This window comes from Thalassophryne amazonica, chromosome 15 (genome assembly GCF_902500255.1).
Source record: "Thalassophryne amazonica chromosome 15, fThaAma1.1, whole genome shotgun sequence".
Taxonomy (NCBI): Eukaryota; Metazoa; Chordata; class Actinopteri; order Batrachoidiformes; family Batrachoididae; genus Thalassophryne; species Thalassophryne amazonica.
The window spans coordinates 29,880,935-29,903,473 of NC_047117.1; the positions used below are offsets into that span (position 1 = coordinate 29,880,935).

The following is a 22,539-nucleotide window of genomic DNA, read 5'->3' on the forward strand; positions in this document are numbered from 1 at the left end:
ACACACTGTAAGCACAAACTAAACGTAAACTGTAGATCCTTAAAACAATCATATAGATGTAACTTTAATTGTAAAGTTGCAGGTCTTTGGACCCGGAAACAGATTTATCATGTGATGCATAACATCAGAGCTTAACAACTGGATAGCGTTGGCTTTTAATGTGTCTGCATGTAAATCCAGCTATGTTATTTATTTATTCGCTGAAAATACCGGGTTGTTGTGCATTTGGATGCAAAAATAGACACAACAAGGGCTTCAAGATGTACAGATTCCCTTCAGACCTGAACAGAAGAAAAATTTGGTAAAATAAAGTCAGCCATGTGGGATGGATGCCGACATCATCATCAAAGCTTTGCCAGGTATATTTATTGTTCAGTCCCATGTACAGTAAAACTCAACTAAACCATCTTCATATAAACCAGATATTCACAGTCACCGGACAAAAAAAGTCCCAAAGTTTTTGTTTTATTTTCCATGTAATAAACACCGCACATAACAGATTTTGGATAACAGATTTTTCCCTCACATCGGACAAATGTCCCGTCTGATCACAATGTATTTCCATTAAAAACTCTGAGCAGTCTGGACGTGCAGAGGTACAAATTAAAGTTCAGCTCTGACACTCGCTGATTTGTGGAAAGTGGGAGAGGAATAATTTCTGTGATTAAAAGACCAGCCGTTTAGTTTTTCAAATGGTGTTCAGACTCGGACCCGCAGCCTGACGTGCACCTGTTAAACACAAAAGGCTATGATTTGACACTTTTCTGCTTTTAATCCATCTGCCATATTATAATAGTTGTTACAGCACGCACGCTAATAAATGGATCAGAAAAGTCCACACATTTACAGCACAAAGTCGGTAAAAGAGGAAATTGTACAGCTTACCTTTGATTTGGAGGTGATTATTGTAGAAAGAAAAGCTTGTTGAGGGTCAAATTAGTCCAGAATAAAGCCTAATCCAGTGACGGAGAACTTTAAAACTGTCATGTATGACACGGAGTTACAGAGCTGCAGGAGCATACATCAGGCTTTAAATTCATTAAATAAATCATCATAAATTATACATTTTTGTAAATTTGATAGCTTAATTGTATTTATATTTATTTTGATAGCTTCTGTACCTGGATGTGTTGCTGTATGTGGTTAAATGATTTACAAAATGTTGAAAACATAAAAGGTTCATTCAGTAGTTCAGCGCAGTCGGACCCAAAATGGCGCCATGTTCTGAGTTGACGCCACTCTCTCAATTAAGGCACTCTAGTCTCCTGTAGACCGCAGCGCCCTCTGGTGGTCAGCGAGTGAATGGCGTGTTTGGTTGTCTGGTGAAACTCCTCTTCGGTCACGCAAGAATGACGCCACGTGAATTTGTTTCCGCGTCTCCTGACCTCCTCAGACAGAGTAGTCAGCGAGAAGTAAAAGCTGAATGGAACGATAGGTTATTTTAATTTTAACAGTGTGTTTGAAAGGGGAGAGGTGTTTGGTGAAGAGTCGACATGTTTGTGCTCAGAACGCTCCTCCTGCTGCTGCTGTGTGAATACTCAGTAAGTAGAGCTTTTCACTCTAAAAATATTTTTTAAAGCCAATAAAATCCAAATTACCGATTGGATCCTGCTGTCTTGCTTTGACATTCATTGTTTCCTGGTTTTATATGCAGATACACACGTAATCTTACGTACAAACATCGTCCGCACGTTATTACTATAAATAAAGTTGGAAAGCTATTCAAAGATTAATAACTTCAAAGCGAATCTTTGTTTTAAATCAAATAACACCTCTTTCCAAACCGACTAAAACCGCCTTTTCCACCAAAATGAGACGTCTTCCGTTCTTTGTAGAGGTGGGCGGATCGATCCTAATATCGATAACATCGATACCAACGCTGGTATTGATATTGAACAATCCTCGTGTAAAAAGATCGACACTCAAGCTTTTTTCTCTCCCGCACGCACTGACTATTGCGCACGCAGATTCATCAAAGTCTACTCTTTGTAAGAGCAGCGCTGCGCTGTGTCATACAACACGGAGCAGTACACCCTTGTATTGTGGTTTGTCAGCCCTCTACGTCAGGAGATTTTGTTTTAAGTGTGTTGTGATTTTTTTTTTTAACAAAAATGTTGATTGTGATAATAAAGTATTTTGTTGTCACGTACAATGTTTGGCGAAATTCTATCCTAGGTCTTTTGGATCCTTTGGATCTATGAAGCTTAAATATGAAAACGTATCTATCGGCGATACTGGGCCTGTATTTACTTGGTATCGGATCAATACCAAAATTCCCAGTATTGCCAACCTCTAGTTCTTTGTGTCGATCTTGACGTGCAGCTGGCTGAGAGACCGGAGCTCAGGGACCGTCAACAAATTGCCACGGTGAAAGGAAATGCTTTTATTAAAATGTAATAACTTCATATTTATGGTTTGTAGTGTCACCAAACTCACATCACACATCAGTGAGCTCCCACTAGTTGGACTACAACACTTAGATTAGAAAAATGTGTGATTATACAGTTTTGAAGATTTTTAATGTAATAAATTTTAATGAGATTTCAATAACTTTTTATTTATAGCTTATAGTGCAAACAAACGCATATCACACATCAGTGAACTCCCTCTGGTTATACTAAAACACTTAGATTGAAATAAAGTAAATTTACAAATACATTTGCAAACCTCCATTGTTTTTACAGTGCCCTCCAAAAGTATGGGCACATTTGGTATTTCATGCATTTTAATTTATTTATGCCATTTCAAATACAAAAAAGCAAAAAAGTACCAAAAAGCAGAGAATTGTCTGTTTCACACAGATTTACCATAGACTGCCATACTGTTTGTATTTCTTCATAACTGATGTACGGTAAATAAAGTCCAAGACATATTCAGTGACTTGGAAATGTTCATGTATCCACTCCCTGACTTGTCTCAAGGAAACTGATGGAGTTTTCACAACAGATAGATATTAGCCCATGGAAGACTCTGTTAAATTTTGGAGGTTATCTGGATTCTGGATCAAGAGGTCACTTTATATAGGCTTTGAAGGATTATGCCAAAACTACTTCATGGATTTTCACCAGATTTGCAACACAGATAGATATTAGGGTATGGAAGACTCCACTGAAATTTTGAGGTGATCCGGATCTGGTTTCTGGCTCAGGATTTGTTGGGGATAATCTGGATCAATATGTAGGTTCTGCAGCAGAAAGATACATCACAATGTCAAACCAAGATCAGGAATTTATCATGATCAGTTGGACCATCATTCTGGATGTGTGAAATACCAAGTATGCCAATAGTTTTGGAGGACACTGTATAACCTATTAGTAAAAAGATGTACAGTCACTTTTGTGATTTTATGCAATGTTGCTTAGTTTTCTTTGTTTTGAGGTTTCTAAATGATATAAAATATGTGATCTGATCACATTCAAACAACTGTGAACCTGTGACTTTTGTAGTTGCACTACAAACAATAAATAAAAAAAATACTGAGATTTTATTGAAATTTATTAAATTAAAAATCTGTAAAATTGTATAAAAATCCTTTTTTTTTTTCCAATCTAAGTGCTGTAGTACAACCAGGGGGAGTATATTGATGTGTGATGTGAGTTTGGTGGCACTACAAGCTTTAAATAAAAAGTTAGAGATTGTATTCAAATTTATTGGAATAAAAAAATCCCTGAAATTATATATTAGTACAGTTTTACAATCTAGGTGCTGTAAGGAGCTTATTGATGTATGATGTGAGTGTGGTTGCACTACAAGCTATAAATAAAAAGTTATTGAGATTGTATTCAAATTTATTGAAATAAAAAAAAAATCCTTGACATTATACAATAGTACATTTTTCCAATCTAAATCTTGTAGTACAACGTGAATGAGCTCATTGATGTGTGATGTGAGTGTGGTGGCACTATAAACCATAAATGTGATGTGATTGAGTTTTTATCAAAGCATTTCCTTTCACTGTAGTAATTTGTTGACAGTCCCTGAGATCTGGTCTTGCAGCCTTCTGCACGTCAAGTAATTCACAAAGAACAGAGGATGCGTCATTTTGGGGGGAAAATGGTTTTGGTCGGTTGCAGTTTGTTGTCTGTGTTGCAACATTTGGAAAGAGGTGTCCTTTGATTTAAAACAATGATTCGCTTTGAAGTTATTGATTCCGGAAGAACGAATTTTTGAATATCTTTGCAACTGTTATAGTTACTTTATAATGTTGTTGTTACACTCATTATCCTTATTCTTTCATTAGCACAACACTTTTAATTATGATTGTTGAAGACAAAAATTGTTATTGGTTTCTGTCAAACTGTTTTATATCTTTTGAAATGCATCGTTTTCGAGAGGACTTGACATGTCACATGTTGCACTTAATGACGCGACTTAAAAATAATTAAGAGTTGATGCCTTCTTCCAAACATTTGATGTAGTGGTTTTTGTAATCTGATGTTCAGGAGCCTGCAAGTGTTGCAGCATGAAATGTGATGGGGATTTAAAAAATAAGAAATTTGTCTCGTCTCTGATTATTAGTATTTAAACAAAAGGTTAATGCTGGCATAAAGGAATGCCACTCATATAACGCAGGAATATGTGCAATAGAACAGAAACAAGACAAAATTGAACAACTCTTACATATGTTGTTGATACATTTTTTTGTATTTTTCATTTCACTGCTACATACGACCACAGCCAAACAACCTCAATGTCCATCTTACAAAAAGCAATTTTCTTTGCTCTCCCGGCCATTTTTTTTCCGGTGAGGAACACAAACAGCAAATGTTGCCATATGCGGTTAATTGAGTGCATTTCTGAGTGTGCACAAACCCTGTGCTTTAATAAATAGAGCTGGTATTATTAAAGCTCGTAGCTGGTACTTACTGATGTGTGTATGAACGGCACCTACCAGTTTGGTAGATATGTTTTTTTTTTTTTTTTTTTTTTTTTGTGCTTACACACATGCTAAATTTTGTTCGTACAACAGCATTTAGAACTTGTTCTATGAAGAGTCTGATCACTGAGGGGCCCAGTGACATCATCAAAGTCAAAGTCGGCTTTATTGTCAATTCTTCACATGTACTAGACATACAAGGAATCAAAATTTCGTTTCTCACCTTCCCTCGGTGAGGACAGGACAAGACATTTCGACAGTAAGGGCAAGTATTTAGTATTTACAGTGTAGTGTCTGAGGTAATAGTAAAAGTAAAAGTGGAAATTGCAACATTACCTAGTTAACACTTTTTAACCTGATAAACTCCACCACCCGAGTTTCTAAGACTGTGGAAGAAGTTACAGACATGAAAAATATGAGTAGATTTTTAAAATCATTACAGCGATTGTTCCCCTCTTCATGCCCTATGACTGCTGGGATAGGCTCCAGCCCCCCCCCCCCGCCGTGACTCTTAATTGGAGTAAACAGGTATAGAAAATGGATGGATGGATTCCAGCGATTGAAAAAAAAAAGTCACATTCTGCTCTTCATTTTTCCAAATGCTCCTCAGCTAAATCAACACAGATCTCTGTGACTCACAAGATCTGGATTATAAAAAAAAAATTTAACAAAGCAAATGCTGATGTGATGCTTTGCACCTTTAATAATTTTTTTTTGCACAGACTTCTGTGTTGCATTGGCGTTTCTCCTTCTCTCCAAACGTTGTTGCAAGTTTTTAATGTATTTAAATATTTTAGTATATCTTTTAAAAAATGTTCAGCATGATGTGTGCATTCAGGTAAATGCCATCAGCTGACGGCTGCATCAGCTAAACGAACCGGTGGGAAAAAAAACACATGCGCACACACACATCAAACTGATTGGATCGTGTAAAAATTACGTTGCAAGAAAAGGTCACAGAAGATGTAGAGTGTGGAATAAAAGTCTGCAGTGATCTTGAATATTTGAGTAGTAATGCAGCTCTGTAAATACACACACACCCGTGACCGCGTGCACGTGATACTGGCGGTGCGTTTCACGTTACGCCCACATTCCACCTGATTCTGACAGTCACATGGTTACTTTTAAGAGGTGGTGATGGGCTGGTTGTCTGTTTGGATGGTTGCTGTAGTTCTGTAGTAAGGTGCTATTGTGATATAAGGTCACTGCTGAAATCTTAACTTTGGAAATCATTTTTTGTGCATTTACTAACCAAAAGAGGAAGCGCTGTTCTGTTTCAGGGTTTTGATGACACATGACAGTCACATAAACTGTCTGCTTACACCAGACAAAACATCAACCTTCAACCTGATAATGACAAGTCATGCAGAATGATTAACTTTGACATGCAGTTGACTGCAATTATGTTGTAACAGTCTGTGTTGTATCGTTCCATCTTTCAGCTCGGTGCATCTCGTTCATTCACCATAGACTACCAGAATGACTGCTTTAAGAAAGATGGCGAAGAGTTTCGTTACATATCAGGAAGCATCCATTACAGCAGAATCCCCAGAGCCTATTGGAAAGATCGACTTCTCAAGATGTACATGGCCGGACTGAACGCCATTCAGACGTACGTTTATTTCACGTGAACACAAAAAGGCTTCATTCAGATGTTTTTTTTTTTTTTCTTTGATCACATGCTGTGTGAGAATGCTGCCATGTTCACTTCACAGTTACGGTTTGAAAATTTATATCTGCTTACACTTTGTTTGGTTCTCCATTCGGCTGCTCCCGTTTTGTGTTCGGGGTCGCCACAGCGGATACAACCAGATCCGCATTGATATTTGGCACAGGTTTTATGCCAGATGCCTTTCCTCACGCAACTCCAGTGTTACCTGGAGAAACACACACAGCCGCTGGTGTTCCAAAGAGGTCTCCCATCCAAGTACTAACCAGGTTAGTCACTGCTTAGCTTCTGAGGTCTGACGAGATCAGGCTGACACAGAGTAGATCAGCTGCTCATCTGCTTACACTTTGTAAGAATTTAAAATCTTCAGCTGTTTTAATGTTAGAAAGTAGAGTCCTCCCATTGTCACTGATTGCCATGGGAAAAATGAAACGTTTAAAAAGGTGTTCAAAACCATTTCTCCTTGGTGTGGAACACTTTAAAATGGTCAGAAAAGTTTTCTTCAAACAAAATAGAATAAGAGCTCTGACATTTAAAACAAACAGCTCACGGCTGTGATTCCAGCACATTATTTCATCAGTTTTCATAAATTCCATGATGGTTTTCATTTGTGAATCGACTCAGTGTTATTCTCATATGTTTCACATCTACTCTTGTTTACAGATATAACAAGTGTACTTCAGTGTGTACTTTGAGGGAGCTCCTGTCAGCTGATTACTGTTGTTATGGCCCTTCCTTTGTCGCTGACTAACTAGTCCCTGTATCTGTGTACTGCATATTCATCACACATTCACAAATGCATTTCAAGCGATTTTCAGGACGCATGCTATATCTCCTGCCACAAATGCGATTGTATATACAGTGCATCTGGAAAGTATTAACAGCGCTTCACTTTTTCCACAATTTTTGTTACAGACTTATTCCAAAATGGGTGAAATTCATATTGTTCTCAAAATTCTACACACATGACCCCATAATGACAATGTGAAAAAATGTTTTAAGATTTTTGCAAATTTATTAAAAATAAAAAAAATTAAAGAAATCACATGTACATAAGTATTCACAGCCTTTGCCATGAAGCTCAAAATTGAGCTCAGGTGCATCCTGTTTCCACTGATCATCCTTGAGATGTTTCTACAGCTTAATTGGAGTCCACCTGGGGTAAATTCAGTTGATTGGACATGATTTGGAAAGACACACACCTGTCTACATACAAGGTCCCACAGTTGACAGTGCAGAGCACAAACCAAGCATGAAGTCAAAGAAATTGCCTGTAAACCTCAGAGACAGGATTGTCTCGAGGCACAAATCTGAGGAAGGGTACAGAAACATTTCTGCTGCTTTGAAGATACCAATGAGCACAGTGGCCTTCATCATCCATAAATGGAAGATGTTTGGATCCATCAGGACTCTTCCTAGAGCTGGCCGCCCATCTAAACTTAGCGATCTGGGGAGAAGGGCCTTAGTCAGGGAGATGACCAAGAACCCGATGGTCACTCTGCTAGAGCTCCAGCATTCCTCTGTGGACAGAAGAGAACCTTCCTGAAGGACAACCATCTCTGCAGCAATCCACCAATCAGGCCTGTACGGTAGAGTGGCCAGATGGAAGCCACTCCTTAGTAAAAGGCACATGGCAGCCCACCTGGAGTTTGCCAAATGGCACCTGAAGGAGTTCAGACTGTTGATGTCGACACCAGAAATGCCTTTCATGAGTGACTACCGCTGATGCACACTGTATTGTAAATCCAGTTTATTATGTAAATATTTCAGCTGTAGGTAATACTCACATTTACTGTATTTTAAAGGTACATCCCTTGGAACTACCATGAGAAGATTCCAGGCCAGTATAACTTTAGTGGAGACAGGGACTTGGAGTATTTCCTTCAGCTGGCCCATGACATTGGTTTACTGGTAATTCTTCGGCCCGGACCCTACATATGTGCAGAGTGGGACATGGTGAGACACTCCATAAATGTGTCCTTGTACTTTGTGTATGTGAGAAATCAGAGCCTTACAAATTACAGTATTCAGTCAACTGTATTAGTTGTTATTGCTTATCGGTACATAATGTTAGAACTTTTATTTCTTTGAGATCGTCATGAAACACACAGAAATCAGTTGAAGTAATGTCCTCCTTAAAATAATTCATCCAAACTTAAAAAAAAAGAATTTGAATTATCTGTAGATAATTTTCATGCGGTAGGCGATGTTAGACCTCAGACCATCAGCTGTCTTTCTTTGTGTCAAATAGGGTGGCTTGCCTGCCTGGCTTCTAAACAAGAAAGACATTGTACTGCGGTCTTCAGATCCAGGTTAGAGCTTGAGTTTCTCAAATAATGTGCAAAATTTAATTTTGCAATATTTCTAATTTAGATTATTTTTTAATTTCATTTATTGTACAATACAGAGGTAATATTTTATTTTCATGCAGTGTAAGATGAGCACAGCTTCACAAATATTCATGTTCAACTGTAGAGCCCGACCGATATGGATTTTTTTGAGGCCGATGCCGATATTTGGATGAAAAAATGCAGATAATCGATAAATCAGCTGATCTGCCGATAGCCGATAAATCAGCCGATATGTATACAACCCCTGGCAAAAATTATGGAATCACCGGCCTCGGAGGATGTTCATTCAGTTGTTTAATTTTGTAGAAAAAAAGCAGATCACAGACATGACACAAAACTAAAGTCATTTCAAATGGCAACTTTCTGACTTTAAGAAACACTATTAGAAATCAGGAAAAAAATTGTGGCAGTCAGTAACGGTTACTTTTTTAGACCAAGCAGAGGGAAAAAAATATGGAATCAGTCAATTCTGAGGAAAAAATTATGGAATCATGAAAAACAAAAGAACGCTCCAGCACATCACTAGTATTTTGTTGCACCACCTCTGGCTTTTATAACAGCTTGCAGTCTCTGAGGCATGGACTTAATGAGTGACAAACAGTACTCTTCATCAATCTGGCTCCAACTTTCTCTGATTGCTGTTGCCAGATCAGCTTTGCAGGTTGGAGCCTTGTCATGGACCATTTTCTTCAACTTCCACCAAAGATTTTCAATTGGATTAAGATCTGGACTATTTGCAGGCCATGACATTGACCCTATGTGTCTTTTTGCAAGGAATGTTTTCACAGTTTTTGCTCTATGGCAAGATGCATTATCATCTTGAAAAATAATTTCATCATCCCCAAACATCCTTTCAATTGATGGGATAAGAAAAGTGTCCAAAATATCAACGTAAACTTGTGCATTTATTGATGATGTAATGACAGCCATCTCCCCAGTGCCTTTACCTGACATGCAGCCCCATGGAAATTTACATGTTCATCTTTATAAATCTCATTGGAACGGCACCAAACAAAAGTTCCAGCATCATCACCTTGCCCAATGCAGATTCGAGATTCATCACTGAATATGACTTTCATCCAGTCATCCACAGTCCACGATTGCTTTTCCTTAGCCCATTGTAACCATGTTTTTTCTGTTTAGGTGTTAATGATGGCTTTCTTTTTTCTGTATGTAAATCCCATTTCCTTTGTTTTGTTGTGCATTTTTGATTTTTGAGACATATTGCTTAAAGTTTTCTGTCTTTACGCTTTGATGTCTTCCTTGGTCTACCAGTATGTTTGCCTTTAACAACCTTCCCATGTTGTTTGTATTTGGTCCAGAGTTTAGACACAGCTGACTGTGAACAACCAACATCTTTTGCAACATTGCGTGATGATTTACCCTCTTTTAAGAGTTTGATAATCCTCTCCTTTGTTTCAATTGACATCTCTCGTGTTGGAGCCATGATTCATGTCAGTCCACTTGGTGCAACAGCTCTCCAAGATGTGATCACTCCTTTTTAGATGCAGACTAACGAGCAGATCTGATTTGATGCAGGTGTTAGTTTTGGGGATGAAAATTTACAGGGTGATTCCATAATTTATTCCTGAGAATTGAGTGCGTCCATATTTTTTTCCCTCTGCTTGGTCTAAAAAAGTAACCGTTACTGACTGCCACAATTTTTTTCTTGATTTCTTATAGTGTTTCTCAAAATTAAACAACTGAATGAACATCCTCCGAGGCCGGTGATTCCATAATTTTTGCCAGGGGTTGTGTATATATATATATATATATATATATATATATTTAATGAATAAAATGTTCTTTTTTGGACCCTTAACAAAAAGGTATGAGCTAAAAGCTGAAGCTTTGTCCGCATATTGATTAACTTTATAACAGAGAAGAATTTTCATGTTCAGAAAATGCAATCAAGAATTAAACCTTTGTGAAATTAGCAAATACATATCCTTAAAAACAGTTGTGAAATACATCTGATCTTGTACCTCTTGTTGCTGCAACTTAGATATATGTTCAAGATAAGGATATAGATCCTTCTAAACTTACTTGTATGCTTTTGTCAGCCGATCAGTGCAGTGTGACGGCGAACTACGGGGGCCGGTGATCAACACATTTAAGCAGGGGTGTAAGCAGCTCTCACTTGAATGGAGTCAGAGCTCCATCTACTGGACAAACGGTGCAAGGACGTTTACATTGCCGACATAAACATTATTTAAGTAACTGTTCTGTTTATGAGAAATGTTTCTGCGTTCTCTCGGCAAAATTTCAGCTGATTGTGAGTATGTTGAAAAGGGCTTATATCGGCTGATAATATCGGCCGGCCAAAATATCGGTCAGGCTCTATTCAACTGGTCTTTTTATGCATTCAATTATTCACTTTACAAAAACCATATACAATGTGCAGTTGTTTTATAATTTATTGTAATACCTTCAGTGAAGTCCAGTAGTCTTCTGTTGACATTTTCCTTTTATTTATTTATTTTTCATTGATGGAGGGGTGTTTCTTTGATCTCTTTTGTGATATTCCTAGATTGAGATTGCTGACTTGAGACCCTGATCTATATTCCTGATGATTTCTCTTTGATCACTGATTTTTGATGATAATCACCATGCTTTGATCCTGATCACTCATCATTCATCCTGCCCTTTTATCATGATTTGGATCCTGATCTTTGATCCTAATTTATCATCTTTGATCCTGGTCACCATGCTTTAATCCCTATCACTCATCATTCATCCTTATCTTTGATCCTGATTGCTGATCTTTGATCCTGATCATCCATATTTGATCCTGACCGTAGGTCCTGATTGGTGATCTTGGATTCAGATGTTTCATCTTGATCATGCATCTTTGATAAAGATGAAATGTGAAAATAATCCCATCCAAATAGGGTTTTGGCTTGCTGGAATAATCATCAGTCCTGAGAGGAATCAGTATCCGATCTCAAAGTTCAATGACAGGATCAGCATCAAAAGAATCAAGATCAAGGAAAAGCTGCATCTCTTGATCTGGAGTCACACAGAAATTGAATTAAGTCTCCTTGAGCCAAGGTGTACCTTTGTCACAAACTAACTGTCAAACTAATAGCAACCAAAACATAACATTCTTGGCAGATATGGTCACAGTTACTTGTTAAAGTACATAAAGTACTATGGCTTGAATATTTCAGATTACCTTGGGGCAGTGGATAAGTGGATGGGGAAGTTGCTGCCCATGATGAGGCCTTTTCTCTACCAGAGCGGTGGTCCTATTATCACTGTGCAGGTCAGTGTGAAGTTCTGTTGTGGTGTATAATTTCATGTGCTGTTCAGTACTGAGATAACATCTCCTTCCTGACATGTCCACGTTTGATAGGTAGAGAATGAATATGGCAGTTACTTTGCGTGTGACTACAACTACATGCGTCACTTGAAAAACCTATTTCGGTCCCACTTGGGGGAGGAGGTGGTGCTTTTCACTACAGATGGGCCGAAAGTTCACTTCCTCCAGTGTGGCTCAATACAAGGTCTCTATGCTACTGTTGACTTTGGGCCAGGTATGTGTCAGATTCTTATACAAAAGGTGTCTTTCCCTTCATAAGACACACCTTCTGTAGTCTGTCATACTTGTTAATGGGTTGCACTTGGAGGAAATATTTTAATAACAACCTCAAACTGTAATGATTATTATTCATGAGTTCAAAAAAAATTGAAGATTTAAAAATGTCTTAATAAAATGAACTTCCAGGTGTTTTCAGTTACATTTGATTTATAAACAGAAGATGATGTGATAATTAGACTTCTTTTGCCAATCTACTCTGACTCAATGCCTCCTTTACAAAAGTCTTGCACGCTCAAATACTCTGCGGTGTGTTTGTTGTTATTTGTTGTGTAAGGTTCAAATATGACCGCTGCCTTTGATGTACAGAGACAAGCCGAACCCCATGGCCCTTTGGTAAAAATGGCTATCAATACATTTTGTGTTGACATTACATTTTATTTCTTATAAATTATGAAGATCTCATACTGTTTCTACAGGTTAACTCAGAATTCTATGTTGGCTGGCTGGACCACTGGGGCAAACAACACTATGTTGTGTCTTCTACCAAAGTGGCCATTTCGCTTAATGCAATCCTGGCCCAAAAGGCAAACGTCAACATGTGAGTTTACAGATTTATTGGAAAAAGTATAGAACAACATAATAGCCTTCATCATAAGACTGTGGTATTCACTGGACGTTCCTCAACTAATTCATTCATTCATTCATTCATATTCTATGGCAGAAACCTATCCTAGCTGTAATTGGATGAGGGGTGGGGTACACCCTGGACAGGCCACCACTCTATCACAAGGCTACATATTGAAAATTCAATTCAACTTATTTAGTTTATATAGCACCAAATCACATCAAAGCTGGCTCAAGGTGCTTCACACAAGTAAGGTCTAACCTTATCAACCCCTAGAGCAAGCACACAGGCCACAGTAGTAAAGAAAAACTCCCTCTGATGAAATTGAGGAAGAAACCTCAAGCAGACCAGACTCAAAGGGGTGACCCACTGCTTAGGCCATTCTAACAGTTACAAGGTTTTTTTCGAAGTTTTAGAAAGCTGAAGAAACATAAAACAGGAAATCAATCAACACAACTTTACAGAAGAAAAAAAGATCAGTTTGATGAGAAGTCCACGTGGGTGTTTGCACCATAGGCAGGGGTCATCCAGCAGTGCTCATGCCATTCAGTGGGCCTGTGCAGTCATCCAGTCCAGCCCATGACGTTCTGACGTCATCCGCACAAAAAAAGCAGAATCAGTTGGCCAGAAAAACTTCACATACGGTATAATTTATCACCATTAAGCAACAGGAAAAACACATAAAATACTAAGGTGATCACTGGCCGCTAGCTTCATTAACAGACCCAGAATTTGGATAAAGTTGAGGCCGAGACCTCAACTAGACATACAAGCATATTCATACCTACAGTCAATTTAAAGGTTCCAATTCACCTAACCTGCATGTCTTTGGAAGTGGGAGGAAGCTGAAGCTGGAGCTGGGAACCCACGCAAACAACATTCAAACTCCACACAGAAAACACCAGCTGGGAAGCGATCCCAGGACCTTCTTGCTGTGAGGCAACAGTGCTAACCACTAAGCCACCATGCTGCCTTCATCAGCTAATGCCATTCATTATTCTCCTCACAGGTACATGTTCATAGGAGGAACAAATTTTGGATACTGGAATGGTGAGTGTACTATGACAACACTGTTTAATACAACTCAAAGTTCAAGGAAACTAGATGTCTGACTGCTTTATTGATCATATGCTACGTCAAAATAGCAAAGTTTTTTCCAAGAACAGGCATCAGCACTTCTGAGTGAAGCAGTGTTTTTATCTTTGAGACATTGCATCTTTGTTCTGTTGACTGTATATTTATCTCCAGATGTGTGTAGTGGTCCATTATCATTTTATATCCATCTGTGATGAATCTTAATCCATAATTCCTGGGATTTTGCTAGTTTGCAGTCACATAAATATTATTCACTCAAGCTATGTTTGACTGTTGTGAAAGTGTAGTGACACGGACCCACAACAGGGGGCGCAAATGAACGGTCAATAGATGAGCCAAAAAGTAACAATTTAATGTTGTGAAGGTGCACAACGAACATACAGACAATCTCAGAATATGATTACAGTCAATCCACAAAGGTGACGTGTGGGCAGGCTCGAGGATAGAAGACGTCTGTCCTGAGAAGAGCCGGAACCACACGATTTCCGCCGCCACCGAACCTGGTGAATACTGGAGCCGCCAAGTCCCGAATTCCCAGGTGATCACCGTCCCCGACTGTCGGATCTGGTACTGCTGGCGAAGAACAAAGACAGTCAAGTGTGGCTGTGTGTACACCCCGTAACAACAACGGTGGGAATGCCACCTCCACCTCTCACTCAATATTCTGCAGAGTACCGCAGTGATTCCTCAGGGGAAAAGAGTGCCGTCCAGCACTCACTCAGCTTCCACAGACAGAGGGACCGGTACTCCTGCAAACACTCACAATATACAGATTATATTGTAAAACACAAACAGCTGAGTCTATTACCTCCAAAGAAGTACGATATCTCGGCGATGAGGTGGAGATGACGTCTGGGTTTTATGGAGTGCGATGATGAAGAATGAGTGACAGCTGTCAGGAATTAATGAGTGACAGCTGTCACTCCCGGCTGTGTCCGTGGCGGCAGCGCCCTCTCGTGCCTGAAGCCCGCACTTCAGGCAGGGCGCCCTCTGGTGGTGGGCCAGCAGTACCTCCTCTTCTGGCGGCCCACACAACATTTGACTGCAGAGTGAAAACCTGCTTTGAGGGATTTTTTATGAAATGAGGAATAAATCATGAACCTGCTGCCTGTGAATCACAAATCTACTTACATGTGCATATGCAGTCACTGAACAGTTTTGTTTTATAATGTTGTCTGTACACCACGACAATGTAGGTGATAGGTCTTGTGTGCACCTAATTTTCTATAAATGTAATTCATTTAATTACAGTGCATCCAGGAAGTATTCCAAGTGCTTCACTTTTTCATGTTGCCACCTTATTCCAAAATGGAATAAATTCATTTTTTCCCTCAAAATTTTCTGACAACACCCCATAATGACAACATGACTTTTTTTAAAATTTTTGCAAATTTATTCAAATTAATAATTATTTAAAAAAAAGTAATAAATCACATGTACATAACGATTTCCACCCTTTGCCCAATACTTTGTTGATGCACCTTTGGCAGCTATTACAGCCTCAAGTCTTCCTGCATATGATACCACAAGCTTGGTCCACCTATCTTTGGGCGGTTTTGCCCATTCCTCTTTGCAGCACCTCTCAAGCTCCATCAGTTTGGATGGGGAGCGTGCGTGCACAGCCATTTTCAGATCTCTCCAGAGATGTTCAGTCGGATTCAGGTCTGGGTCTGGCTGAGCCACTCAAGGACATGATGATTTATTTGCCCTCACTGTTTGAGACCATTGAATTATATGACATTATCATCAAAGATCAATGGTTTTGTCATAAAAATTCAGGCGAATACTGACCTGGTGATTGGCTTTTTTTTATCCACAGGTGCCAATAGTCCATATTTACCACAGCCAACAAGTTACGACTATGACGCCCCGCTAACAGAAGCAGGAGACCTCACAGAGAAATATTTTGTCATTAGAGAGGTGATCAAAATGGTACGCTCTAAAACTTTAAATATTACTTCATTAGCAAGAGTTATATGGAGAGAAGTCTTAGTATGAGTGGTATTAATATACAGAAACTACAAAATATGATTACCCTTAAAAAAAAAACTAAGTATTTTGACTTGCCCTGCTGCACATTTCCTTCAAAAGAACTCATGTTTTCTCTACAATAGTATCGGACAATACCAGAGGGACCAGTACCTCCAACAACTCCAAAGTTTGCGTACGGACTTGTTAAAATGAAGAAGGTAGGTGCTCAAGGTGATGCAGTGATACGTTTCCTCAGAAGTTATGAAAGGCAGGGGCTTTGGTATAATCACCGTGCTGTAAATTAAGTTCATTCATCAAAGAGCATTACGACACAACTTTGAATATCAAAGATAAGAATGCAATTCCATCCTGCCACTACAGCTCCAGACGGTGTCAGATGCCTTAGAAATCCTGTCTTTTTCCGGTCCTGTCAAGAGCACGTATCCTCTGAAGTTCATTGACCTGCATCAGGTACACTCTGATAGTTTTGTGTTAAAATGTCATAATAGTGGAATTTTAATAAAGTTTCTTACTAGTATTTTGTCATACTATTGTTTATAGTTCATTTGTTGAGAATGTCTTTTTTTCTCCCCCTCCCTCTCTCCTGCAGGCATTTGGTTATGTGCTTTACAGGACAAAGCTTCCAGTCACCTGCACCACACCGACCTCACTGTGGGTCCCTCTGGACGGGGTGCACGACCGAGCATATGTTTCAGTGGACGGGGTAAGTCTGCGGTGTGTGTTTCTCTGGGTCTTACCAGAAGAATGCATCATAGAAATGAGATGTAGTTTTATTAATTTTGTTCTTTTTTTTTTGTTTTGTTTTTACAAATACATCCATGTAACTATTGTGATTTCTTGTGAAGGTAGCAGCAGGGATTCTTGAAAGGAACACTGTTCTATCCATCAATGTAACTGGGAAGGCTGGGAGTCAGGTGGACATATTGGTGGAAAATATGGGCCGAATCAACTATGGAAGCCAGATCAATGACTTTAAGGTATTTTTTATATTAGCTACATTTCAGAGTTGTTATTTGTACTTTCAAATATTGATGTGTGCCTCGATATCACAAGGCTAGAAACCTAATTATGCTACACTGTAAATGTGTTTTTGCACTGTGTGAATCCCGTTACATGTTTCTGGGAAGCTGGAATAGAAAATATAATAAGTACTTGGTTATAAAGTAACTGGTAACGTTGAGCATGTTTGTGGTTTCTTTGTGACAGGGCTTGGTGTCCAACTTGACTCTGGGGACAGAAATGCTCACAAATTGGACCGTGTACAGTCTCAGTATTGATGCAGCAGTGAGCCACAATCTGTTCAGCGCAACAAAACCCACACTAACAAATACACATCAGCCTGCTCCACCTTCTCTTCCAACCTTCTACAAGGGCACCTTCATCATTCCGGATGGAATTCCAGACCTTCCTCAGGACACTTACGTCAAACTGCCCAACTGGACAAAAGTATGTCAACTGTACAAATGACATTTATCTTGAGCTGTGGGCATTTCTTTATATATTTGCAATTATTAGGCAAAAGGGAGCAGAGATCCAAACAGAGTAACTATAGGTACACACACGCCTAACTTCAGTTCCTACCCCAAAGATGCACATGCAACAATTATTAACGACCAAGAATTAGTGTCCACTCTAAAGATACAAACATAAGAATATGTCACCAACCTGAAGAATAATAATAAGTGCTCTTGACACCTGTGTATTAGATTAGCATGCTTTCAATTTAAATATATGGAAAGCCAACTGTCAAAGTTCTCCAAGTCACCACACGAGGAGCCACTTGCCTTGAAAAGCCTTTGAGCTCTATTTAAAAGGAAATGCCGCATAGTGATGAAGAAGAAGTAAGTCCTGTGGAGGCCCCGAGAGCCATTGGTACAGCTGCTGCTCGCATTTTGAAGCTTGAGATGAATGAGAGTCAAAGGCCCCCGTCATACATAGCAAGAATGTGGAGGAGCCATTCCGACACGGCAAATATTGCCATTATCCGACGTAGTCGGCAGAAAAAGAGTCATGGCCAGCCGTGGTCTGAAAATATCCGGACTGCCTCCTGCACACCTACAGGATGCAGCCCAAACATATTTCAGACAACAGTCAGAAGACACAGAGTGCTGTCAGACGGCACCGACACTGGAGCTGTCACTCACTCACCCACGCAATCAAATCTGTGCTTGTCCTCACATTCCCAGCGCTAAACTGACCTCTCATCAGTGTGTGTCTCACATGACGGAGTGCGCGCATGTACGTGTGTAAAACAGGTGATCAAAGCAGTGTGCGAGTGTGTGGCCGAAATGTTCGCTCAGCTTCGTGTATATGTCCATAAACGCTGTACCAGCAACTCCGTGGGTGCACGTGTGCACGCTGTGCAAGCTGATGTGCATCTGAGCACACTGACAGCTGTCAGTGATCACCTGCTGTTGTACAGTCTGGTGAAAAATCCCTTTAGGTGTATGATCAGTATGTACTTGCATTGCGAGATCTTATTCATCCGTGTGGACTCCATAACTGCTGTCAATTTGTGCTGGCAGTGTGCCAACTTCCCACGTGCGCAACATTCAGATGCAGCCAGTGGACTTTCTCTTTTCTCTTTTTTAAACTTTTTTTGTTGTCATTTTACTTGATACGCATCTTAACACAACTGTAGCTGGATTATCGTTGTGGGACGGCACGTCACATGGGATTTAATTATACCAGAGGTGGATTATGCTTTTGTCAGCTGATCGATGTTGCCAGCACACAGCGTAGCTGGGTGGAAGGGACTTGACCAGCTGTCTGCGCCGCGCTGTGGAACGCGAGGTACCGGAGGTGAGTTCCATGTTTATTTATGTCGTCATGTGCTGGGCAAACATTTCCACATCATACCTGCTACAGACTTAGGAGGTGTACGCGTAGTAACACATGCGTTACAGCAATGTCATCCTGTTCAGCTGCGTTGCTGGGTGCTGCACCGTGCCTCTGATGTGCGCACAGTGCCACATACATGTTATTACATAATATTTCCTTTGCACTCCCTGGTCGGGGTCCAGAGGAGGTGGACAAACGTGGCACAACATGTCGGAACGCTTTGCTGTGACCGATCAATCTCAGAGCTCAATCAACCTGCAGTCAAATTGTTTCAGATCCTGTTTATGCCGCCATTGGAATATGTAAATCAGATGGTCATCAGATTACATATGGATCGCTGTCGGATAGGTGTCCCATCTCAACGGCGCCCAGAGAATTATGAACATGTGCGTCATACTCTGGGCCATCGGCCGATTTTGACTGACTGTGTTGATTTCCGCAGATGGCTGTCAGAAATGTTTTGGAACTCAAATCCGACACCTTTCTGATGTGCGCCAATTCATAGCTCCGACGGCACTCTACGTGATTCGAGCTATGTGTGACAGGGGTATAAGACTTCCCATGGACGGGACGCCAGTCCAACACAGGTTACTTTGGTTACCAAGCCCAGTGCCCATTTACAGCTGGGTGGACTGGGACAGTGAAGCTGAAGTGTCTTGTTAACGTGGCCGCGACAGTAAGATAATAATAGACTAAAGAGATATTCAGCTAACTGGACAGCACTCTGATTTCCAAACCCTGTATATCTTTCTTAGTTCTTAGCTGATCTTTTTACACAGTGATGTCTAGTCTGGTTCACTTTATGTAATTTTATTTAAATTTAAAGCATAGTTGTGATTTAACAAACTGCTAAAATGGAATGCCAACAAAACACCTGTGTGTAGCACTTACTGACTTGCTAGTATACTGTAATTAAAGCGATTAATGTGCCTTTGTAAATGTGTTTGTTTGGTTTTCAGGGGCAAATTTGGATCAACGGTTTCAACTTGGGGCGTTACTGGCCAAGTCGAGGTCCTCAGGTGACGCTTTTTGTTCCCACCACTATCCTCAGCACAGTGGCACCAAACAATGTGACTGTTTTAGAACTGGAAAATGCTCCGTGCACCCCAGGACCTTGCACTGTGGAGTTTACTGCCACCCCTATTTTGAATGCCACAGTCAAGGATGACGGCATGCGGCACAGGGAGCCATTTATTAAAGATGATTTATTGTAATTATGAATTAATTATGTTTTGGGGGTATTTTATTGTTTTGTTTTCATGACCAGAATCAATTTGCGCTTGTCACTGGGGCTATGTCCCTACCAGCGCATCTAATGGACTATAGTGTATTGAATTTCAACAGCTGACCTGATAAAAGTGGTTAAACCAATGCTGCATGGTGGATATTTTCTGGAAATTGTGTATAAGTAAAAAGTCTTGAAAAGGGAAGGAATATATTTTAACAAATCAACGTTTTTGCTTTTTAATCCATTATGTCAATACTGTATTGAGTCTGTTCCTTACTGAGGAATTACTGATTTTATCTAAAATTTCTTGCAACTGTTTTCTTACTGTTGTTACTGCTGATGTTTTCACATATACCCCACATGTTCAAAATTTCTGATTATCCATATTTTTAAATCTGTCACAAAGGTTTTGTATAAATAATGTTAAATAATACAAGATAAGCATTTTTTCCCCCGATTGCCGGCTGATCATTTTCTTGCTAGAACTCTGTGTCTGTGTGCCTTTGAGATTTTGCACGATACTGTGTGATACATTTTATTTGCACTTTGATATTTGTATGTATCTAAATTTTATTTTATTGCATTATGCTTTACACTTTTTCCCAGGTTGACCAGAGCGACTCCAGAAATTACAGAAAACTGACTTAAATTTTAGATGTTGTATTATATAGATGCCTTCACTTTAATTAAGGACTAAAGTGATGTCATTTCATGACGTTTTAGTGACATTACTTAATGACAAATTATTAGCTGATTGATTATAAGTTTAGGAACACAGTTTTTTTTTAAGACAAGTCAGGGAATGGATACATGAATATTTCCATGTCACTGAAAACATGTACTTCATTTACATCAATCATTAAGAAATACAAACAGCATGGCAAATCTGTCAAATCTACCAGAATAAGACCAGATAAAATTAAGTATTTTTAATACATTAAGATAATGTATGCAGTGTCAGCACAATCTTTGCTGTAGGTCTCCATCACAGCACAGAGTAGAGGGCTGATGATCTTGAATCCAGCTGTGAGAAGAGGCAGGGGCGGAGCCTACCCCTGGAGCAGTGGACAGGGACCAACCAGTGGCGGTGGGGTGGAGGAATCAGCGTCTGGTCCTCAATCTAAACCGCAAGAGGTGACTGAGAATTTTGACATTTTAAGGAATATTCGTGTATCCTATTGGATGAGTTTTGATGACAAATGGGATACTTGCTTCCATTTAGAGATTACAGCTGTTGTTAATGAACTGATTCTGAATTATACTCAAAATCCAAGTCTTCTGGTGGAAGTCTTCTGTGCAAGGAGACTCATGAGGAAAGCTAACAAGAATTCAGATGGACTTAAAGCAAAGATATTAGTGCTCTAGTATCTTTGGTTAGTGGCTTCTGTGGCTGTGACTGAGGAAACTGAATCAATCAATCAATCAATTTTTTTATATAGCGCCAAATCACAACAAACAGTTGCCCCAAGGCGCTTTATATTGTAAGGCAAGGCCATACAATAATTATGTAAAACCCCAACGGTCAAAACGACCCCCTGTGAGCAAGCACTTGGCTACAGTGGGAAGGAAAAACTCCCTTTTAACAGGAAGAAATCTCCAGCAGAACCAGGCTCAGGGAGGGGCAGTCTTCTGCTGGGACTGGTTGGGGCTGAGGGAGAGAACCAGGAAAAAGACATGCTGTGGAGGGGAGCAGAGATCGATCACTAATGATTAAATGCAGAGTGGTGCATACAGAGCAAAAAGAGAAAGAAACAGTGCATCATGGGAACCCCCCAGCAGTCTACGTCTATAGCAGCATAACTAAGGGATGGTTCAGGGTCACCTGATCCAGCCCTAACTATAAGCTTTAGCAAAAAGGAAAGTTTTAAGCTTAAAACTCTCCCACACGCACTGACTGCTGTGCACACAGATTCATCAAAGTCTCTCTCAGCGCTGCACTGTCACACAAATCGAGCAGCACACCCTCCCCCTCTGGTCTTTTGTTGTTGCACCATCACGTGGCTCAGCAGCGCAAGCCAACAGCCATGCAGGTAGTCTCAGCCTGGCCCGCCCACTCAGCGCTCTTCGAGTCAGCCCTCTACCTCAGGAGATTTTGTTTTAAGTTGTGTTGAATGATATTTTTTAAAACAAAAATGTTGATTGTGATAAAGTATTTTGTTGTCATGTACAATGTTTGGCAAAATTCTATCCTAGGTCTTTTGGATCCTTTGGATCTATGAAGCTTAAATTTGAAAAAGTATCGATATCGGCGATACTGGGCCTGTATTTACTTGGTATCTGATCAATATCAAAATTCCCAGTATCGCCCACCTCTAATGTGT

At 39.8% G+C, this 22,539-nt stretch overlaps 1 protein-coding gene across 1 annotated transcript; it reads left to right on the forward strand.

Moving 5' to 3' along the window:
* The first annotated feature begins 1,353 nt into the window (after positions 1-1,353).
* glb1 (galactosidase, beta 1) lies at positions 1,354-20,547 on the forward strand. Its single transcript, XM_034188814.1, has 16 exons — positions 1,354-1,541; positions 6,319-6,488; positions 8,351-8,501; positions 8,797-8,857; positions 12,067-12,161; positions 12,252-12,432; positions 12,772-12,830; positions 12,914-13,035; positions 14,072-14,112; positions 15,977-16,089; positions 16,272-16,346; positions 16,510-16,599; positions 16,739-16,852; positions 16,995-17,126; positions 17,356-17,595; positions 19,950-20,547. The coding sequence occupies exons 1-16, from the start codon at positions 1,494-1,496 to the stop codon at positions 20,202-20,204; spliced, it is 1,947 nt and encodes a 648-aa protein (XP_034044705.1). The 5' UTR covers positions 1,354-1,493; the 3' UTR covers positions 20,205-20,547.
* The last annotated feature ends 1,992 nt before the right edge of the window (positions 20,548-22,539 follow it).